The sequence below is a fragment of the Rhinoraja longicauda genome, chromosome 4 (assembly GCF_053455715.1).
Source record: "Rhinoraja longicauda isolate Sanriku21f chromosome 4, sRhiLon1.1, whole genome shotgun sequence".
Taxonomy (NCBI): domain Eukaryota; kingdom Metazoa; phylum Chordata; class Chondrichthyes; order Rajiformes; family Arhynchobatidae; genus Rhinoraja; species Rhinoraja longicauda.
The window spans coordinates 73,816,577-73,839,422 of NC_135956.1; the positions used below are offsets into that span (position 1 = coordinate 73,816,577).

General features: G+C 44.4%; 2 protein-coding genes across 8 annotated transcripts in view; one reads left to right on the plus strand and one right to left on the minus strand.

Annotated features, from left to right (window-relative positions):
* Positions 1 to 1,236, minus strand: part of LOC144592874 (tyrosine-protein phosphatase non-receptor type 1-like) — a 55,521-nt gene extending 54,285 nt beyond the window's left edge. For all 5 annotated transcript variants that reach the window (XM_078398065.1, XM_078398063.1, XM_078398066.1 and 2 more), the window contains exon 1: positions 1,085 to 1,236. In XM_078398065.1, coding sequence (XP_078254191.1) covers positions 1,085 to 1,141 — 57 coding nt within the window. In that variant the 5' untranslated portion in view covers positions 1,142 to 1,236. The remainder of the gene's footprint in view (positions 1 to 1,084) is intronic.
* seh1l (SEH1-like (S. cerevisiae)) lies at positions 989 to 21,454 on the plus strand. Of its 3 annotated transcripts, none has more exons than XM_078398060.1 (10): positions 989 to 1,087; positions 3,791 to 4,213; positions 6,853 to 6,903; positions 9,130 to 9,276; positions 10,445 to 10,656; positions 11,182 to 11,280; positions 13,376 to 13,516; positions 14,040 to 14,197; positions 17,019 to 17,181; positions 20,634 to 21,454. In XM_078398060.1, the coding sequence occupies exons 2-10, from the start codon at positions 4,103 to 4,105 to the stop codon at positions 20,842 to 20,844; spliced, it is 1,293 nt and encodes a 430-aa protein (XP_078254186.1). In that variant the 5' UTR covers positions 989 to 1,087; positions 3,791 to 4,102; the 3' UTR covers positions 20,845 to 21,454. The 3 variants fall into 3 exon arrangements, with proteins under 3 accessions (XP_078254186.1, XP_078254185.1, XP_078254187.1); XM_078398059.1 differs by having other exon boundaries at positions 1,024 to 1,148; XM_078398061.1 differs by having other exon boundaries at positions 1,027 to 1,148; positions 19,668 to 20,773.
* The last annotated feature ends 1,392 nt before the right edge of the window (positions 21,455 to 22,846 follow it).

Sequence of the window (22,846 nt, forward strand, 5' to 3'; positions counted from 1 at the left end):
GCTGGAAGAAAGGTGGGTGCAGGCCAAAGCCTGGCAAGTGATACATAAATACAGGTGAGTGGCCCAGGCTTTCTCTCGCCACTATCTCTCTTATCCATTTTAAGTTAAATCTCTCCCAATCTAGTCTGAAGAGGGGTCCAGACCTGAGACGTCATTTGTCCATCTCTCCACATATACTGCCTGACTTGAAGGGCTGAGCTTTCCTCCGGCGTTTTGGTCACACAGAGACTTTTCAGCGCCCGGTACGGCTCGGCCGCGGGGACTTCCATCCCCTTGCAGGGACTGTGCGGGTCGGTCGGGGACGAGCTGTCTGTCCGTGGGCGTGGGGAAGAGAGTGGAAGTTTTGTTGCCTCCATCACAGTGAGGGGGTGTTTGGAGTCACTGTGATGGATGTTTGTGTTGGGGTCATGTGTCTTGTGTTCTTTTTTTTTTGTGTGTGACTGCAATGTAATTTCGTTCGGTACCTCGGTACCGAATGACAAATAAAGCTCTGTATTCCTGTAATCTGCAGGTGACTTTCATGACAGGAAAAACAATCGGTTGGAGGACAGAGGCAAAATGCTGGCGTAACTCAGCGGTACAGGCAGCATCTCTGGAGAAGGAATGAGTGAGGTTTCGGATCGAGACCCTTCTTCTGACTGGGTTGGGGAAGACAACTGGATGAGAGGTAGTAGTGGGACAATGCCCCAGTCTGAAGTGAAGGGTAAAACTTCTTAGTTGCAAACCAGCACATAGAGTTCCTTCATAGACATTTAATCTGTTGAAGGAACTTCGCAGAATCTGTTAAAAAAACAACGTCGACACGGTTTCCACCCGCGGAGTTCCTCCAGCAGGTTGTTTTTATGTTCAGTATTGTAGCAGCTGCAGTCTTTCAAGTCTTAACCTGCAACACCCACCCTCACGTCCCCTTTAAATCCCAATTAACTGTCGGCAACAAAAGGACCTTAAGGGCGCGCCGGCTCGCAGCCCCGAGGCCAGGTCCCGAGCCCACTCGCCGGGCAGGACGAGCCGGGACAGGCCGAGGCATCCCATCGCAGGCCGGGACCGACCTGACTTCCTCACACATGGTCCAGGAAGGACTCACCAAGTAAGACTGCGGCCAGCGGCTGTCCTTGTCTATCTCCGCGAATTTCTTTTCCATGTTGTAGGTCAGTACCGAAGCTGCGTCCTCTCTCCGTGCCTGGGTGTGCTTTTATCCTTCTCCTGCCCTGTTCCGGGAACTTTTTTTTTTCTTTCTTCTTTCCCCCCACCCCCCCCCCTTCCCCCTTCAGGCCGTGAAACTCGGCGACGCGACGCCGCGGACATCAGCCATCCGCGCATGCGTGCTCGGCGATCGCCGGGACGGGAGGATGATGCATGAAACGTAGGCGGGGCCTGGTATATACGTCACTCCCCAGGCTGTCGTCGACGTCTGGGCGGGGCCTGGTATACACGTCACTCCCCCGGCTGACGTCGACGTCAGGGCGGGGCCTGGTATATACGTCTCTCCCCGGGCTGACGTCGACGTCCGGGCGGGGTTTTGGCATTGACGTCACGATGTGCACGGGGCTGGAATGGGTGATGCTTCGGGTCGAAGAAGGGTCTCGACCTGAAACGTCACCCATTTCTTCTCTCCTGAGATGCTGCCTGACCCTCGTGTATTTGTGTTCTTTTGGTTTAGTTTAGGGATACAGCGCGGGAACAGACCCTTGGACCCAGCGAGTCCGCGCTGACCAGCGATCCCCGCACATTAACTCTGTCCTGCACACACTAGGGACAATTTACAATTATACCGAAGCCAATTAGCCGACAAACCTGCACATCTATGGAGTGTGGGTGGAAACCGGAGATCCCCATGTAAAACTCGTGCGGTCGCAGGAAGAAATATACAAACTCCGCACAGACAACACCCACGTCAGGATTGAACTCTAGCACTGTGAGGCAGCAACTCTACCGCTATGCCAATGGCTTTTGTACAATAGACAATAGGTGCAGGAGTAGGCCATTCGGCCCTTCGAGCCAGCACCACAATTCACCATGATCATGGCTGATCATCCAATCAGTACCCCGTTCCTGCCTTCTCCCCATATCCCTTGACTCCGCTATCATTAAGAGCTCTATCTAACTCTCTCTTGAAAGCATCCAGGGAATTGGCCTCCACTGCCTTCTGAGGCAGAGAATTCCACAGCTTCACAACTCTCTGAGTGAAAGAGTTTTTCGTCATCTCCATTCTAAATGGCCTACCCCTTATTCTTAAACTGAGGCCCCTGGTTCAGGACTGCCCCAACATCAGGAACATGTTTCCTGCCTCTAGCGTGTCCAATCACTTTAATAGTCTTTTAAGACTCCTTCACCCCAAGTGCGTGAAGGAGAGATATAGGTCCTTCCTTCCCGCTGCTGTGAGACTGCACAACCAGCACTGCTCCCAGCAGACGAGTCAACAGAAACTTAAGGAATACACAGTAAACTGATGACAATTTATCCTTGTCTATACTTTTATTTATAATGAATGATCTCTTGCTATCCACTTTGCTGCTGTAACACTGTAAATTTCCCCGGTGTGGGACAAATAAATATTATTATATTATCTTATATGTTTCAATAAGATCGCCTCACATCCTTCTAAATTCCAGAGTACACAAGCCCAGTCGCTCCAGTCTTTCAACATATGACAGTCCCACCTTTCTGGGAATTAAGCTCGTGAACCTACGCTGCACTCCCTCAATAGTAAGAATGTCCTTCCTCAAATTTGGAGACCAAAACTGCACACAATACCCCAGGTGTGGTCTCACTAGGGCCCTGTACAACTGGAGAAGGACCTTTTTGCTCCTCTACTCAACTCCACTTGTTATGAAGGCCAACATTCCATTAGCTTTCTTCACTGCCTGCTGTATCTGCATGCTTACTTTCAGTGACTGATGAACTAGGACACCCAGATCTCATTGTACTTCCCCTTTTCCTAATTTGACACCATTCAGATAATAATCTGCCTTCCTGTTCTTACCACCAAACTGGATAACCTCACATTTATCCACATTAAACTGCATCTGCCATGCATCTGCCCACTCCACAACCTGTCCAAGTCACCCTATATCCTCATAGCATCCTCCTCACACTTCACACTGCCACCCAGCTTTGTGTCATCTGAAAATGTGCTCATGTTTCTTTTAATCCCTTCATCTAAGTCATTAATGTATATTGTAAATAGCTGCGGTCCCAGCACCGAGCCTTGCTACTGCCCCACTAGTCACTGCCTGCCATTCTCAAAGGGACCCATTTATCCCTCCTCTTTGTTTCCTGTCTGCCAACCAATTTTCTATCCATGTCAGTACCCTACCCCCAATACCATGTGCTCTAATTTTGCCCACTAATCTCCTATGTGGGACCTTATCGGAGGCTTTCTGAAAGTCCAGGTACACTACATCCACTGGCTCTCCCTTGTCCATTTTCCTAGTTACATCCTCAAAAAATTCCAGAAGTTTAGTTAAGCATGATTTCCCCATTGTAAATCCATGCTGACTCGGAACGATCCTGTTACTGCTATCCAAATGTTCTGCAATTTCTTCTTTTATAATTGACTCCAGCATCTTCCCCACCACTGATGTCAGGCTAACTGGTCTATAATTTCCCGTTTTCTCTCTCCCTCCTTTCTTAAAAAGTGGGATAACATTAGCTACCCTCCAATCCACAGGAACTGAATCTATAAAACATTGGACAATGATAACCAATGCGTCCATGATTTCGGTTTAATATCTTGGATATCTTGGATATCTTTGCTTTTGTCACCTTTGTGTTTCCTTGTCATCACTAGCTGTTGTCCACCCCCCTTGTAAGCAACCCAAGCAGAAGGTTAGGTGCTGCTCCTCCAGTTTGCATTTGGCCAATGTCCACCTGGCGGCCACGGTGACATCCAACAAGCAGCTGCAGCGCCACCTGGCGACCACCGTGGCATCCAACAAGCAGCTGCAGCGCCACCTGGCGGGCGGCGGTGGGCATGACAGCTGGACGTGGCGCCGCCTGCCGGACCCCGCTGTCACTGCAGCGCAGTGGAGCGCGGCGCTGAAGCCCCGACCCGCGGATCCGTGTCCACCGCTCGGCCTCGCCTCGCAGCCGATCCAGGGCGATGTTCGTGGCTCGGAGCATCGCGGCCGACCACAAGGACCTGATCCACGATGTCTCCTTCGATTTCCACGGGCGACGGATGGCGACCTGCTCCAGCGACCAGAGCGTGAAGGTGAGGCGGCGGGAGGCAGGGCCTGGCCCGTGGTCGGGCAGGGTCTGGACCGTGTGGTCCGGGCAGGGTCTGGCTCTGGTCCGGGCAGGGCCTGGCTCGTGGGCAGGGTCTGGCCCGGGCAGGGTCTGGCTCGTGGGCAGGGTCTGGTCCGGGCAGGGTCTGGCTCTGGTCCGGGCAGGGCCTGGCTCGTGGGCAGGGTCTGGCCCGGGTCTGGTCCGGGCAGGGTCTGGCTCGTGGGCAGGGTCTGGCCCGGGTCTGGTCCGGGCAGGGTCTGGCTCGTGGGCAGGGTCTGGTCCGGGCAGGGTCTGGCTCTGGTCCGGGCAGGGACTGGCTCGTGGGCAGGGTCTGGCCCGGGTCTGGTCCGGGCAGGGTCTGGCTCGTGGGCAGGGTCTGGTCCGGGCAGGGTCTGGCTCGTGGGCAGGGTCTGGTCCGGGCAGGGTCTGGCTCGTGGGCAGGGTCTGGTCCGGGCAGGGTCTGGCTCTGGCCCGGGCAGGGTCTGGCTCGTGGGCAGGGTCTGGTCCGGGCAGGGTCTGGCTCGTGGGCAGGGTCTGGCTCGTGGGCAGGGTCTGGTCCGGGCAGGGTCTGGCTCGTGGGCAGGGTCTGGTCCGGGCAGGGTCTGGCTCTGGTCCGGGCAGGGTCTGGCTCGTGGGCAGGGTCTGGTCCGGGCAGGGTCTGGCTCTGGCCCGGGTCTGGTCCGGGCAGGGTCTGGCTCTGGCCCGGGTCTGGTCCGGGCAGGGTCTGGCTCTGGCCCGGGTCTGGTCCGGGCAGGGTCTGGCTCTGGCCCGGGTCTGGTCCGGGCAGGGTCTGGGTGGCCCGGGCAGGGCTTGGCTCTGGCCCGGGTCTGGTCCGGGCAGGGTCTGGCTCTGGCCTGTGGCCCGGGCAGGGTCTGGCTCTGGCCCGGGTCTGGTCCGGGCAGGGTCTGGCTCTGGTCCGGGCAGGGTCTGGCTCTGGACCGGGCAGGGTCTGGGTGGCCCGGGCAGGGCTTGGCTCTGGCCCGGGTCTGGTCTGGTCCGGGCAGGGTCTGGCTCTGGCCTGTGGCCCGGGCAGGGTCTGGCTCTGGATCTCAGCTGTTTCCGGCTGTAACTCGATTTGACTCCAGGCCTGGTCCGTGTCCGTCCAGCTAATCAGATGCCGTGTTTCCCGACTGGGCCTGGCTCTGGGCCATGCTCCCCTCCTGGGCCTGTACTAGACTTGACTCCAGCCCTGGGCCCCGGCTGGGCCATGCTCACCGGCTGGGGCCTGGGCTTGGTCCGGGGCCTGCAGCTTGACTTGACTCCAGGGTCGCAGTAACGCTCTGGGCCATGCTTCCAGTCAGGGCCTGTTACTGGACGTGGCTCTCGGTTTCTTAGGGAAGGAATGTGTATGAAGGAACTGCAGATGCTGGTTTAAACCGAAGAAGATATCTTCGTAAGGAAGGACACGAATGTGGAGGCTAATCACGTGGGTATTGGCTCCTGGCAACATGACGGCGAAGTTCACATTCAAAATTATTTTGTTTGTCAATCTTCCAGGTAGTGACGTCCTGTCCTTATCGGTTTCCCCCTCCCCAGACAGAAGAGAATTCTCTTGGGTCTTTCTTTCACCCCACTAGCCTCCACTTCCAGCACATCATCCCTCATCATGAATGGGATCCCACCAAAAGCCACATCCACCCCTACCCTCTGGTGCTAAAAGAATAGTTGATGTTTCATGTCGAGTCTCTATATCAGGACGGTGTCAATCTGAAACATCAACTCTCTCTTTGCCTCCACGGATGTGAGGATGTTGATGCCACGACTGGATCAGCCATGAACTTGATGAACAATGTAGTAGGTCTGAGGGATCATTTGGCTACTCAAACTCCTGTTACTTGCAATGCCTTGGTTGCATGTAGAGCATTAATTGGCTTTGAAGATTCACAGTGTTTTTGGGTCTGTCGGGTTTGTGTTATAAGGAGAGTCTGGATATGCTAGGCCTTTCTTCCGTGGAGCGTATGAGGCTGAGGGGTGATTTTCTGGAGGTGCTTATAGAAATCTGGCTGTATAAGGTGAATTTTCCCAGGGTAGGCAATCAATAAAGTGGAGGACATATGCTCAAGATGAAAGGGGAGATTTAAATGAGACCATTAATTAGCTTTTTTATGCAGATGGTAAGGGACGAGTTGCCAGAAGAAGTGTGGAAGACGAGTACAATTGCAATGGTACATGGTTTGGAGTTCATAAGTTCAAAAATTATAGGAGCAGAATTAGGCCATTCGACCCATCAACTCTACTTTGCCATTCAATTATGGCTGATCTGTCCTTCCCTCTCAACCCCATACTCCTGCCTTCTCCCCATAAGCCCTGACACCCATGCTAATCAAGGATCTATCAATCTCTGCCTTAAAAACACCCACTGACTTGGGCTCTACAGCCTTCTGTGGCAATGAATTCCATAAATTCACCTCTCTCTGCCTAAAGCTACTTCCTTTAATTCTGAGGCTGTATAGCTCTATGACTCAAATTGTTCATGCTGTTGGGTTGTAGACTCCCCAGGTGGAATATAAGGGGCTGCTCCTTGGGGTTTGTAATGAATGATGTCATGCTGTCTGTTAATGAATGATGTCATGCTGTCTGTGAATCTCTAGAATGTTTTTCACCAATGTTGCTTTCTCTTGGCAGGTGTGGGACAAAGGTGAAAGTGAAGAATGGCACTGCACAGCCAGCTGGAAGGTAAATGAGATGCTTGCAGTGACTTAGAAGTGGTGAGGGATAAAAGTAATGATAATGCCTCTTGCTTTAACATGTATACAGTAGTAACATATCTTCCAAAATGTAACTGTTTCTATGTGTTTCTATGTGCATGTACTTGAGTGTTCATATATGCATGCACCCCCAAATGTTGCCATCATTACTGTTATTCCCACATTGTGTTTGCAGATGGAAGGAGATGCTAAATAGGGCAGAACTGCTGTTAATCAAGTTGGCAATTTCTCAACATTTTTAAAATCACTGATCCCTTTCAGTAACGGACTTTCAAAATAATTTTTTTAAACCTGTTGACACAAGGAACTGCTGATGTTGGTTTACAAAAAAAGACACAAAGTACTGGAGTACTGCAGGCAGCATCTTTGGAGAATGTGGATAGGTGACATTTTCAACCAGGTCCCTTCTTCAGGCTGTTGTCTGATCTGCTGAGTTACTTTGAGTCTTTAAAAACTTGTTTGAGTGAATGGCGATTCCTTCGAGTCTAAAACCGAGTCAATGTCTCCTTTTTCTGTTCGTTTACTTATTTATCTATTTATTTTCTTCTCTATGTTCTAGTAATCCCTGTAAAGCGTCTTTGAGTGTTTGAAAAGCGCTATATAAATGTAATGCATTATTATTATTATTATTATTAATGTCTATGTGTGATTCTGTTGTTCGCCTCTTTACATAATTTAGATAAAGTACTCTTTCCTATTGGGAATAGGCATCTCCAGACTTGTACTCATAAAGGAGACAAAAACAATTATTTTCTCTTCAATCCATTTTCTATCTTCTTCCCTGTCTCTTTCCCTTTAATTGTATAAAGGTCCTCCAAGATCACTGCAAAAATAACTGCACACATGACCTCATTCTTATCTGGATTGTGATGAGGGTGGGTTGTATCATCTACATGCCACTATTCTACTGCTCTGGTGTAGGGATGAGAATGTCAGTGTGCTGTGTGGCCTTGATGAGAATGTTTCACATCTTTGGTGGGGGGTGGGTGGGGGTGAGTGGGGGGGGGGAAGAGGAGGGGTGAGAATGCAAATGGTTTATTGCAAAATTTCAAAAATGATGTGACTGCAGTTTGAAGTAGTCAAAAGCGAGATGACAAATGAGAAGATTGAAACATGGAAGGGACAAAGGAACAAGTAGAAAAGGGATAACTATATGAATGAGACAGCCTGTGCTGTCTTTAAGATGGCCAATTTATATTTCTCCCCATTGATTCCTATTGTTCTATTGATTAAACATCCTCAAGAACGAGCCATCCACAGCCATCTGGATTGAATAATTCCAAATAATCACAACCATGAGTAAGGCAATTTCTCCTTGTCTCAGGTCTAATATGCCACCCCCTTATCCTGAAATTCTGATGCCTTGTTCTGGACTCTCCGGCCGAGGGAAACGTTCTCTCGACATCTCTATCTGTCAATAATGAACTTTCAGATGAAAGATCGACAACCTGAAACTAACCCATTAACTGCTTTTCTCTCTGCTGAGCATTTCCTGCATCTTGTTCTATTTTTATTTTGTATTTCCAACATTTTTGAGCTATCCTATCCATTTCACTAAAAACTATGTTTCAATGAGATTGAAGACTTCTCATTCTTCTAAACTTCAGAGAATTTAAGCCCAATCAATCCAGATTTGCATTAAGGAACAATGCACTAATGCTGGTAGTTAGATGAAATAGAGTCGGAGAGGTTCATGTTTAATGTAAACACTTATCTAAATTGGGCGGCACAGCTGGTAGAGCTGCTGCCTCACTGCGCCAAAGACCAGGGTTTGATCCTGACCTCTGGTTCTGTCCGTGTGGAGTTTCCACATTCTCGCTGTGACTGTCTGGGTTTCCACTGGGTGCTCTGGTTTCTTCCCACATCCCAAAGGTGTGCATGTTTGTAGGCTAATTGCCCTCTGTAAATTTGCCCCCGGTGTATCGGGAGTGGATGTGAAAGTGGGATAACATAGAACTAGTGTGAACGGGTGATCAATGATCGCCTTGGCCAAGATGGGCTGAAGGGCCTGTTTCCATGCTGTATCTTTAAACTAAAATTACAAACTATACTGACTTCATGGGCTGAAAGGTACATTTCAATGTTCTGATTACTATTCTATCTCGGACCAGCATTCCAACTATGATGCGTAATCATTGAAGCCACAATGCTCTCTGGATCCCGATACACGTTTTAATTAAAAGCTCTTTTGCAGACGCACAGTGGGTCAGTGTGGCGAGTGACATGGGCCCACCCTGAGTTTGGACAGGTGCTGGCCTCCTGCTCATTTGATCGGACTGCGGCCGTGTGGGAGGAGATAGTGGGCGAGTCTAACGACAAACTGCGGGGTCAGAGTCACTGGGTGAGTTTGGATTATTATACTACTGCTGCTCGTCTTCAGTTGATTAGGTCAGGCTGTAAATCAATCCTCCTTATCAAATTATTTTTGTAGTATATGTACAGTTCTGTTTTAAATCCAAATTGGACTGTTTATTTGGGCCCATTTTCAAGACAATTTTAGACACATTGCCCAATGTATTCAAATTCCAAGGAAATACATTTTTATCTGGAGGCAAAATATCACCTATTTTCTTTTTATGACATCCTTCCCAAGCAACCTTGATCTTAAGTACAGGCAACAGTTTCCAACTCAACTTGTATGTCTGAATGTCTGTTGTATTAACTTTCCAGGACTTGTCTTTTATAAGCACTTAAAGCACTTTATTTTAAGATAGTTCTAACTCAAGTAAAAAAAACACAAAAGAAAGACATAAAGTGCTGGAGTAACTTGGTGGGTCGGGCAGGATTTGTGCAGATCACAAGATGATAAGTGATGAATAGAATTAGGCCATTCGGCCCATTAAGTCTACTCCGCCATTCAATCATGGCTGATCTATCTCTCCCTCCTAAACCCATTCTCCTGCCTTCTTCCCATAACCTCTGACACTCGTACTAATCAAGAATCTATCTATCTCTGCCTAAAATATATCCACTGATTTTACCTTCACAGCCTTCTGTGGCAGAGAATTCCACATATTCACCACCCTCTGACTAAAGAAATTCTTCCTCATCTCCTTCCTAAAAGAACGTCCTTTAATTCTGAGGCTATGACCTCTAGTCCTAGACTCTCCCACTGGTGAACATAGATAGGTGACATTTCAGGGCAGGATCCTTCTTTAGACTGATTGTGGTGGGGGGGGGGGGGGGAGGTAGCTGGAAGGGAGGTGGAGCAGGACAAAGTCTGGCAGATGTTTGTACAAAGGCCAGAGGTGAAAATACAAGGTGTGAGGGAAGGAGACAATGAGAAAAGTGATAATGGGGATAATGAGGAAACTGTGAGGCCAGAGGAGGGAATATAGGTGCAAGGGGACATAAGGGGGTAGGGGGGGAAATGGATGCAAATCCAGGTGTGGCACAGGGGAGAGAAGTGAGAGGGGGAGGTGTGTGAAGGGGAGGTTTGGTTGGTTACCTAATACTGGAATAAGAATGTTGTTAGCCCGATAAACTTATAAATGGTTGCTGCCAAACAGGTGAAGAGGACTACACTGGTGGACAGCAGGACTTCAGTGACGGATGTGAAATTTGCCCCCAAACACATGGGCCTGGTTCTCGCCACCTGTTCTGCAGACGGCGTTGTGCGGATATACGAGGCACCAGACGTCATGAACCTCAGTCAGTGGTCCCTGCAGCATGAGATCTCCTGCAAATTGAGCTGCAGCTGCATTTCCTGGAACCCCTCCAGGTGAGAAAATGGCTGCACTGCGGTGGCACTTGCACCAAAGCATGCTGCGAGTACATTTAAATTTAACCAATGAACCAGTGGCGCAACTGTAGAGTTGCTGCCTTGCAGCTCCAGGGAACCGCGTTTGATCCTGGCTTTGGAGTTTGCCAGGCTCAGTCTGAAGAAGGGTCTCAACCTGACAAATCACCCATTCCTTCTCTCCAGAGATGCTACCTGTCCCGCTGAGTTACTCCAGAATTTTTGTGTCCATTAAAATATAATAACACAGACCAAAAGGACCTGTTCTTTTCCAGAGGTAATTGCATTTTATAGAGTCATACAGTGTGGAAACAGGCCCTTCGGCCCAACTTGCCCACACCAACCAACATGTCCCATTTACACGAATCCCACCTTCTGGGGTTTGGCCCATATCCCTCTAAACCTGTCCTATCCATGCACTTGTCCAAATGTTTTTTAAACGTTATTTGTAGATATATATGCACATAAGGCTTAAACTTTTTCCAATGTTGTTTTTTTCCATTACAGTTCCCGTTCTCATCCTCCAATGATAGCAGTGGGCAGTGATGACAGCAGCACAAACATAGGTGGCAAGGTTCAAATTTATGAATACAATGAGAATACCAGGTATGCCATGATACAGAGCATTAGAAAAACTGTTTTTATTGCTTTTCTCACTGATGTATGCAACCTGTTTACAAACCTATTATTTTGCTGCAGCAGGTAAGAATTTCATTGTCCTGTTTCGGGGCAGATGACAACAAAACACTCTTGACTCTCTGGTAGCAAAATAGCTTTGTTTCTTAGCAGTGATCCCCAGGGTTTTTTTTTAAATGATCCAGAAACTTAAACTCGGATCTCACCATGGTAGCTGTGAAATTTCAAAACTCAGATAACAAACACATCTGGAATTTTTTTAAGTTAGTTTAAAGAAAGGATAAAACTACCAGATTTTTGGGAAGGCTCACCAATACCGTTTGTGAAGAAAATGTACAGTAGATGTTTGTTTGGTGTGTTGTCATCCACAGTAATGAGGTTAACTTTCAGTTGTCCTCTAAAATGGAAGAAAAAAATGAGCCTCTATGTACAGTGGAAGTAACTTCAACTGTACTGCAATGCTTCAAGAAGGTGGATCATCACCACTTCCTCAAGGTCATTTGGGAATATGCAATAAATGAGGGTTTTGGTTGGAATTGCTACATCCCAACAATTATGAAAAGAAAGATAGTCTGCGTACATGCTGCAATAAAGGTTGGTGAACAGATTCTGCATCGAAGAGCCCAGTGTTCACAGAGAATCTAGACAGGCATCCCACCCCCACTCGACCCAATCTACACACACTAGGGACATCTCGGGCCAATTAACCTTCCAACTAACATATCCTCAGCATTGAGAAGGTAAAAGAAGCACCCAGGGAATCCCACAGTCAAGAACAATGTACAGAGTTGCACTGAGGTCACCCGAAGTCAGGATCAAGCCAGGGCCGCTGGAGCTGTGAGGAAGCAGACTGCTGCGTATTAACTCGAATTCACTGGCAGACACTCATTAAGTGGGGACTTCTGAAAACAATTACAGTTTCAGTTCACTCTTGTCCCATTTGAGTTCTATTTAAAACCCAAGATATTGATGAAAGATTACAACCATAGAGCCCAAATGTTATACCCAGCCTGTATATTTGTAGGCTCTCAACAATAATTTTTAATGTTATTTCTGCCTACCCCTGTTGTCCTGTAACAAAGCACAAATGTGTTGTAGCGGGAGCGATCGGTTCAGCCCGAAATAAGGCTAGATGCCAGGTTAGTCCAGTTGGGATGGCTTTATTAACACAACAAGCTGCCAGCACACATGTTCACTCTCCTCTCTCTTCACAACCCCTGCAGAGAAATGCCGTGGACTGGGCAGTGCCCAGACCCTGTCAGTCTCGGTGCCGAGGGTTTGGCCAAGGAGGGGCCTAACTCTCAGGAGTCGCCACAGTGTAATAATATAACATGTAAAGAATTAATGGTGTACTTATACCTCTCAGAATCCATGACTCGTGTTTTTTGTAGACTTGTACAATTAACCATTTCAACATTTGTCTTGTGTGGGTATGATTGATTACACTTTTCTCAACAATAACTTGGAAAATAAATGTAAAAATAAAGAAACACTCTTGTTTTTAGTCTGCAGATTTTATATGTATCTTGGGCTAGGACTTTATTCCTTGGAGCACAGGAGGCTGAGGGATAATCTTACAGAGATGTACCAGGGTCATGAGGGAAATAGACAGGATTCCCAGGGTAGGGGAATCAAGAACTAGAGGGCATTTAAGGTGAGAGGAGTGGATTTAATAGGAACCGAAAAGGCAACGTATTTCACACAAGGTGGTGGGTATATGGAACGAACTGCTGGAGGAAGTAGTTAACATAATTTAAAGGATAGGAAAGATTTAGAGGGATATGGGCCAAAAGAGGGCAAATGGGACTAGTTTATTTGGCATGGATGTATTGGGCCGAAGGACCTGTTTCCCTGCTCTTTGGCTCTATGCTCTTAAGTGTATCTAAAACAATGGCTTTAATCTGTTAAGGCGCATGTTGTTTTGTTTTTTTTCATTGTCACTAAACGAGTGAAGGAATTCTTAAGATGTACATCTGGATCTTCAATTGAGGATTTAATTTAAAAGGAAATTAGGACAAAGAATAAATAAATGCAGCCTAATTCGATAATTCTGCTTTTATTCCAGGAAATATGCAAAAGCTGAAACCTTAGTTACAGTCACCGATCCTGTGCATGACATTGCTTTTGCTCCAAACCTTGGAAGGTCATTCCATATTCTTGCAGTAGCAAATAAAGATGTTCGAATTTTCACACTAAAACCATTAAGGTAAGAATTAGAATGTAGAAACAAGGTACTCCAGATGCTGGTTTACACAAAAGAACACAAAGTGCTGGAGTAACTCGGCAGGTCAGGCAGCATCTCTGGGGAACATGGATAGGTGACGTTTTGGGTCAGACTCTGTAGAAGGGGTGCAGACGATGTCACCTGATCCACTAAGTTATTCCAACACTTTGTCCTTAAGGTGAGAATTACTTTCATCCTAATTCTTCATAGCATCATAGTACAAGTTTCTTTGAGGCAACAAAACTGCAAACGTCCATCTGAAGAAGAGTTTTGACCCAAAACACCATCTATCCCTGTTCTCCAGAGATGCTGCCTGACCTGCTGAGCTACTCCAGCATTTTATGTCCTTTTGCATATTAACCAGCTTATGCAGTTCTTTGTTTCTACATCTTCCAAATTCTTGATTGTTTCATGCTGAACTTTCTATGGTTACCTTTTGACTTGTAATCTGTTGCATAGCCTATATCAATATTACCATTAAATCTTTTATTGTCCTTACCCTCAGAAAAGAAATGAGTAGTTCTGGAGGCCCAGCAAAATTTGAAATTCAGACGGTGGCGCAGTTCGATAATCATAATTCGCAGGTGTGGCGTGTAAGCTGGAATATCACTGGTACAGTCTTGGCATCCTCTGGAGATGATGGATGTGTCAGATTATGGAAAGGTGAGTTTGAATTTTAAAATCCAGTCAGAGTTATTAATAACCATGACTTGTACAGGCACCTAGCGTTTTCATTGTTTGATTTATTCATTTGAAATCCCGTGCTTGTTTAATCAGTACAAAAACTTAATTTTTGCACTGTATTTTTGTAATAACGTGGTCAAATTTGCGCATGTTTAAGTGATTTAATGTATATGTTTAATTGACACGTTTTTGAATTGTATGCTGCTTTCAGGAACGTAACCCTGTGTAAAATGTGACGTGTCAATAATGTAATTCTGAACATTTGAGCTGAATATTATATTTTGCTAGTGTCAGTACAGGAATAGGTACAGGAATAGACAAAAGCTTTTCACTGTACCTCGGTGCATGTGACAATAAACTAAACTGAGATAAGATCGGGCAAATGAGTATCATTAGGTAGAAACAAGGAACTGCAGGTGCTGATTTTTAAATAAAAAAGGCATAAAGTGCTGCAGTATCTCAGTGGGTCAGGTAGCAGCTCTAGAGACAAAGTATGGGTGATGTTTCGGGTTGGGACTCATCCTTTTTCTTCAGAGGTGTCTCCTGACCCGCTGAGTTACTTCAGCACTATGTACATCTCTTGAACAATTCAGTTGTACAGTTAAGGGTATGCAGAAGAAGCATTACACATGACCACAATGCCCTGATTATGCATGGGGAAAGTGGCTGAGTTTCAGCTCCTGACATCTTGTTGGGGGTAAACCTGGATGAATGACGAGTTCAGACAGAGCTGATGAACTAACACATAACGAACAAAGTCTGTCTGCCATCCTCATTAACTCGTATTAAATAGAGTCATACTTTACGGAAACAGGCCCTTCCATCCCAATTTGTCCAGGCCAACCAAGATCCCCATTAAAGCTAGACCCATTTGCCCATGTTTCGCTCATATCGTAGTGATTTGGTGTGCTGGCATTTCATGGCAAAGATGCATTGTTCTTTCAAAAAAATTTTTTTTAATTGTAATGAAAATATATACAAAACCAAAATAGTGCAAAACGAATCAGAAACCGTGCAAAAAGAGGCGAAGACTTTTCCGGGTTGGAGCCGGGGCCTCGCGGGTCGGAGGTTGGTGGAGCAGCCGACGGAGCCCGCGGCTGGGGCCCAGGTCGGCACCAAGTGGGGCGTTGATAACGGTGAAGCCTCGCGACGATGGGGCCTCGGCGATGAAGCCTAGCCGTGGGGGCGATGCCTCGCGGGTCAACCCACAGTCGATGAGAGCGTGGAGGACCGCCTTGAGGGGGATGGGGAAGAACAATGGAGGACCCAGCATGGGGGAACCTCTGTGGAGGAAGGGGGGGGAGAACAAAAGGAGGAGCCGGTGTGCTTTGTAACTCTGTCAGCGCTGCAGGTGGCTGCTATTTGTATACATTGGGTATGCAGCAAAGAATTTTGCTGTGCCTAGTCACATGTGACAATAAAGTATTCCATTCCATATCCCTCTAAACCTTTCCGATCCACGAACCTATACAAGTAGTCTAACCAACAACTCAAGAGGAGAGAATGAAGTTGAATTAATGAGAAGAAAAATGCTATTACATGTAGAGGATGAAAGTAAAGGGGAACTGTCTGATAATAAAGTAATACTTGGAAAATGAGACCAATGGAACAAAATTTGTGATCCCACCTGTTTTTATTCTACTTGGATCAGAATCATTCTTAGAGTTCAGAATCATTCATGAAATTAGTTTTGTACTTGAGAAAGGCTGAAGTTGCTTTAGCTCACTGCTGCTGATATCTTCACTTTTGCCTTTGTTACCTCTAGACTAATTCCACTGCTCTCTTTGCCATCTTTCTATCTTCCACCCACTATCCTTCTGTTCATCCATCACCCTTGACTCACTTCACAAGACAATAAGACACAGGAACAAAATTAGGCCATTTGGCCCATCAAGTTTACTCCGCCATTCGATTATGGCTGATCTATTTTTTCTACTCAACCCCACCTTCTGCCTTCTCCACGTAATCTTTGATGCCCTTACTAATCAAGAATTTATCAATCTCCGCTTTAAAAATACCTAATAACTTAGCCTCCATTGCTGTCTGTGGCAATGCATTCCACAGATTCCCCAGCCTCTGTCAAAAGAAATTCCTGCTCATTTCCATTATCCACAACCATCATTCCACCAGTGCCTGCAAATTAAAATTCCCATTGATTTAAATCCTTCTGTGGTCTTGCTTTTCCTATTTCTGTAGTCTCTTAGTTCTCCAAAAACTTTGTAATCCTTCAGTTCTGATGTCCCCAATTTCTTTTTCCTCTGTTGGCCCTGTACTCTGGGATTCATACCCAAAATCTCTCCTCTCTTCTTTGACCGACGTTTTGCCCTGATCTACCACTCCATGGCTTAGTATTAAATGTTGTCTGTTTGACATTGCAATGATGTAGGTAGCTTTTAGAATTTGGAAAGGGGCGGCACGGTGGCGTAATGGTGGGTTCGATCCTGACTACTTCGATCTGTACAGAGTTTGTACGTTCTGCCCATGACCTGCATGGATTTTCCTCCCACATTGCAAAAACCTACAAAGATATAAGTTAATTGGCTTCGGTAAAGATTGTAAATTGGCCCTAATGTGTAGAATAGTGCTGGTGTATGGGAATCACTGGTCGGCCTGGACTCGATGGGCCGAAGGGCCTGTTTCCACACTGTATCTGTAAACAAAACTAAACTGTGGTATAGTTGATGGGCTGACAGCAGACAGATTTATCCTAGATTCTAAATGAAATGTTCACTGGGGATTTAAAATCGTTAAAGTTCAAAACACTGTTGACTGAATTTCCAGTATTTTTAATTTTTTGCAGCTAACTACATGGATACTTGGAAATGTACGGGCGTATTGAAAGGAGATGGAAGTCCTGTAAATAGTGCCTTAAACCAACAGTCAATGGGACTTCTTAATCCCTCTATAACGTTAAATACTTCATCCTTACAGAATCCATTTAATGGACCGTCTGGTGGAGGGAGGTAGGTTAATGCAGAACTGTTGCTGTTTTGGAGAAATTGAGATACCAGGGCACCTTTTGGAAGTTAATACATTTCACTTAACTGTTGTTCACCTTATGTGAGCAAGTAACTCAAAGCTGTAGTTTCGTGGACACTAGGTACCATGTATCACAACCTGCAGCAAATACTCATTGGATTCAGTGTTATTTTTGCCTTTACAATTGGCAAGAAGTTATTGATTATAGGTATTGTAAGATACAAAAAAATGTGAAGAGAGGGTGTGTGGATAATCAGCAATCAGGCATTTCGTTGCCTGGTTTTTAAATTTGCTTCTGGCTGATTTAAGCCATCCTGGAGCCTCTGGGCATTTTCCCTTCTATGAGCCTTAAGACATTTTCCTTCTGAAGTATCATGACAAAATGTGTACCCAAGTCGTGCAATCATGTTGTTGCTACTCCTGTTATTTAAAATTTCATCTGCTTGACTTACATTATCTTTGACTTTTGAATAATAGAGGCAGCTTTTCAGTTGGTACATATTGAGATTTTTTTTTTTTTTTGAATGGACCTCTGACTCTGTAATTTTTAAATTGAACGGGTCTGGTCTTAAGTTCTTCAAATACGGCTACAGCCGTAACTACGGACTAGAATCCATTAATTCTGAAGATGAAGAAATAACAGTAGAAATTGAGTGCATTACTCACTGCATGGTATAAAAAATCACCTTGAATGATTGATGTATGTAGCACTAAAATAATGAATGTATAAAGTTACATTAAAAAAGTATGACAGCCACCAAACACTGTTTTGTACATTTATTGCAAAAACTAGAAACTCTTCACACAGCACAGAATGTCCATTAGAGTTATAGCACAACTTTAGGACTGTCTTACAAAGTAAAATCATTTAACATTTAATTTGCCTAATTGTAAATCAAACCTCAAAAACTTTAAGTAGCTCTTGTTTGGGAATTTATGTTGAGGTCTATATGGCTTTGGGATTTAGGTCGGATATTAAGGGTATATTTGTTTTTCATTCACTCAGATTGGGTTGCTTGTTTCTGAGTAGGAACGTGCTCTTCCTGGGTTCTCTGCAGATTCACCTCATAAATCCAGGGTCAGCACCTTGCTGGGATGAAAATTATTATAATTTGGGATAAAATGTGAACTGCTAAATGGAGCTCTGCCATTTACTTTTCTCAGCCTCCCTTGCCTGTCTTGGAGCAAGGTTTTGACCTGGAACATGGACAAGTCCTTTCCTCCCCACAGATGCTACATGACTTGCTGAGTTCCTCCAACAGATTGTTACTTTGATCAGCACTCATTTACCACTATAATACCAAGATAGCCACCAGGACTATTTAAAATGCTGGGCTATTTCCATATTTTCAATGGATATCTGGTTGCGAGGACCTGTCAAATTTATTATAAATCCATGAAGAAATCTGTGTAGTTTTGTAGGTTAATTGGGCTGTGTAAACTATCCCTAAGGTGTAGTATAAAACTAGTGCACGGGTGATCATTGGCTGGGGCAGCACAGTGGCGCAGCGGTAGAGTTGCTGCCTTACAGCGCCAGAGACCCGCATTTGATCCTGACTACCGATGCTGTCTATACGGAGTTTGTACGTTCTCCCTGTGACTGTGGGTTTCTCCGAGTGCTCCAGATTCTTCCCACACTCCAAAGACTTGCAGGTTTGTAGGTTAATTGGCTTTGGTAAAAATTGTAAATTGTCCCTAATGTGTAGGATAGTGTTAGTGTACGGGATGATCGCTGGTCAGCGCGGACTTGGTGGGCCGAAGGGCTTATTTCCACTCTGTATCACAAAAGTCAGATATCAAACAATGTAATTTAAAAAAACATGGGGAAATTGGGTGTTTTTAATTTACTTGATGATCCTAAACAGGAATAACAATTTCAACAATGCTGTTGCTTTCTGGAAGCACTTCATTAAAATTTATTGTGACTGCACTGGTGAGGTTTCATGGAAAATATGTAGTTTGTCAAGCAAGGAGGATGTGTTCTTAATTTTGACCCAGAAAAGGAACAATTGGTTGAGCAGTATCATATAATTGGTGTGTTTTCTTTTTGCACATTTAGCTGTATTGTGTTCACTCAGTGTATTGGAGAAGGAGCTTTGATTTCCTTTTGAGGAAGTATACATGGTTTAGTTAGGTCTAGAAACTTGGAAGTGTGGAATGTTGTAGGGATAAACAAGGTGTCTCAAGGTATTGATTCTATTTTTCCCAACCTTCACTTTCTTAGATATTTTGTTGAGTTTATAATTGTGGGCATTGCTTGCACCTCTTAAAAAAACATTTACAACGATTTGCCCAAGAAATAGAACTTCAGAGCAATCAGAAGATATTTTGTATTTTTCTACCTAATTGTAGAAGTCAAAGATTATAGGTTTAATACTTTTCACCCAATCCAAAAAATATTTAATCAGATTGAACTGTTTGCAAATTTGAAATGTAGTTAAGCAAAGGTAAATGTTTTTTTTTCTTTTAGGAAACTCTGATACATCTTGCCTTCTACACTCACAATGCCCTTTTCAGCTGAAAGAAAACACAACTGATCTCAAGCTAACTGGAGTAACCTTGCTGTCTTGCTGCTTGTTGCATGCACACAGGAATGAAAAGTGAACTCCCTTTTATCCCCTCCCCAGCGACATCTGATATCTCCTAAGACCAACCAGCAACCTGCTTACTAATATCCTTGGATGGAAGGCTTTTATAAAATTAAACATTTTTTGTCCCGGTTTAATAGTGTTTTTTGAATAGTTGGCATCAATGTACAGGCAACTCAAAGGAGAGGCATATATTGCCTTGCATTACAGAAGCAGTATTGAAGCCTATTTTAAATCTTGCAACGCCATTTACAAATAACAATAAAATTACCTAAATTACTGAATTTGTAAAACCAAAATTGAGCAGAACACTTCAATGCAAATGAATGAAATTAAATTGATTTTGCATCACAGTACTCTTCATTCCACTTTGCAACTACATGTGTAATGCACTGAGAAGTACAATATTATGCATTGAGTATATAGAACCCCAGGTAGATATGTGCCCTCTTCCCAGTGCGGGACCAAGAATTTTGTGTTCTAATTGGAACAGATTAAATAAATCAAGGTTTATATTGACGCTAGTGTATGTATTTGTTTTTTTTAACATCATTGTATTTTTAAATTTTCTTTCTTGCTTTCTCCAAATTCTGGTAAAAAAAAAATTGATTCCTGATTGTGTTTACAGAATAATTTATGAACTGTTTGAAAATAAAGGTGAAAAGTAGTTAAAGGTTATTGCATCAAATTGCTTTGCTGTGATCAATTTCCTAACCAGGACCCAATGTTTTACTTTAATTGTTTTAAAGGCTTTTGTATCTTTTGTTTTCTTATATTCACCAATTTTCTTTGTCTTGTTCTTTTCTCCCATTGTTTTCTCTCGCCTGTCTTCCTCTACGTCGTTTCAGGTCTTTCTTTCCCACTCCGGACCATGCTCAGGCTGGATCGAGATGGTCCAGTTATGCCCAGCTTCCTCCTCCTCCTCCTCTTCTTCCTCTTCCTCCTACGGCAGAACAATCTTGTGATGCTGACACAACCCACCTACAGTATCGTAACTCTCAAAATCGATACTCCAACAGGTCTCTTAATTCCCTGCCTGAGAATGAGGAGTTGCAATAAAAAAAATGATCTACTTATGCAGAGGTGATAATGTGTATGTTTCTGCTAATTTATTTTTATCCTGACTTTTAATGTACAGATAAAGTTTTTCAACAGGGAACTTTATTAGCTTAATTCATATTTGAATGATGGAACTATGTAGATAATTTGATGTTGGAAAGCCTTTCTCAATCCATGTAATAACACCAGAATAGTTAAGATTGGAAATCTGCAATTGTCGGCTGGGTAGACGAAGTTAAAATGAAAATGTTATGGGTGTGCCTTAAAAATCAATGCCTACTGTTAAAGAGGTTTTTTTTTAAACCGGGGTAGTTCTGTTTTATAAGGGAATTCTGGAATACGTTTTTGAAATTATTTGACAGTGTCAACTTTTTCTAAACATAGCCTGTGTTTTCTGTTTGAGAGAATTCTGTATGTTTTAAATATGTTAATAGCCATGAATGGAGTGATGCATGCAGCACTGTTGGCAGGATGATCATACAAGCTGCACTCATACTTTACTTTCCCGTGTCGTCTGAGATTTGACGTATTTAAACCAGGCAATGGTATTCAATTACATGAGAAAATGGATTGAGTGTAAAATTAATTAAATGGTTTTGTTGAAATAATAAAGGTGTATTGAAAACAACTGACTCGATTATAATTTGTGTGCAGATGCTCCTGGAGGATATATCAATAATCAAGCAATCAAATTCAATTCCCTTGTGGAATAAATGTTATTTAATGTTATTTATCTCTTAAGTGAAAATGGTTAATATTAAGCATGCAGACATCTTTTGGGATTTGACGCGATACAGGAAGGCCAGCTCTGTCCTGGGTTGCCCCCTCGACTCAGTGCAGGCGATGGGAGAGAGGAGGATGATGGCAAAGTTAACATCGCTGCTGGACAACAACTCCCACCCCATGCAGGACACTGTCACTGCACTGAGTAGCTCCTTCAGCGACAGACTCCTTCACCCCAAGTGCGAGAAGGAGAGATATAGGAGGTCCTTCCTTCCCGCTGCTGTGAGACTGCACAACCAGCACTGCTCCCAGCAGACGAGTCAACAGCAACAGTTAAGGAATACACAGTAAACTGATGACAATTTATCCTTGTCTTTACTTTTATTTATAATGAATGATCTCTTGCTATCCACTTTACTGCTGTAACACTAGATTTCCCCGGTGTGGGACGAAATAAGGAATATATTATTATATTATTATTATATTATACAGGCAAATATGATGGCAGAGATGATATTTCCCCCGGCTAGGATATCTCAAGTGTAAGAAAATAACTGCAGATGCTGGTACAAATCGATTTATTCACAAAATGCTGGAGTAACTCAGCAGGTCAGGCAGCATCTCGGGAGAGAAGGAATGGGTGACGTTTCGGGTCGAGACCCTTCTTCAGACAGATATCTCAACCTCTGGGCTCCCAGTCTCAAAATAAGGAGTTTATTTACCTAGGGGTTAAGCAGAGAATAATTTTTTTTCATTTGGAGAATATATGTTTAGAAATGTCTGCACAAGTGTAAAGGGAGCTGATGGATATGAGGTTGACTGAGTCTGAAGAAGGGTCTCGACCTGAAACGTCACCCATTCCTTCTCTCCAGAGATGCTGCCTGTCCTGCTGACACTCCAGCATTTTGTGTCTATCTTCTGTTTAAACCAGCATCTGCAGTTCCTTCATACACATTTAGTTGTGTACTGCTTCAGTTTACTGGTGGGAACTTTGGATAGGTTGAACCATAAAAGGATAAATAAAAGGCAGAAAATGTGGCAAAAAGGTGTGAGGTTGAGAAAGTTGCAGGGAGAAAATGTAGCACTATGCTGAATGCAAAAATCATTTCATACAAGAGTCAATATTCCTGTAAGAAGCTGAGAAAGTTGGGGGAGAAAATTCACATCCTACAAGAAAATAACATGATTAATTTAGATATTTATGTCAATTGAGTATGGAAGAAGGCATGAATGAAGAAGTACGAAGGTACGATCAGTGAAACTAAACAGGAACAGTGAA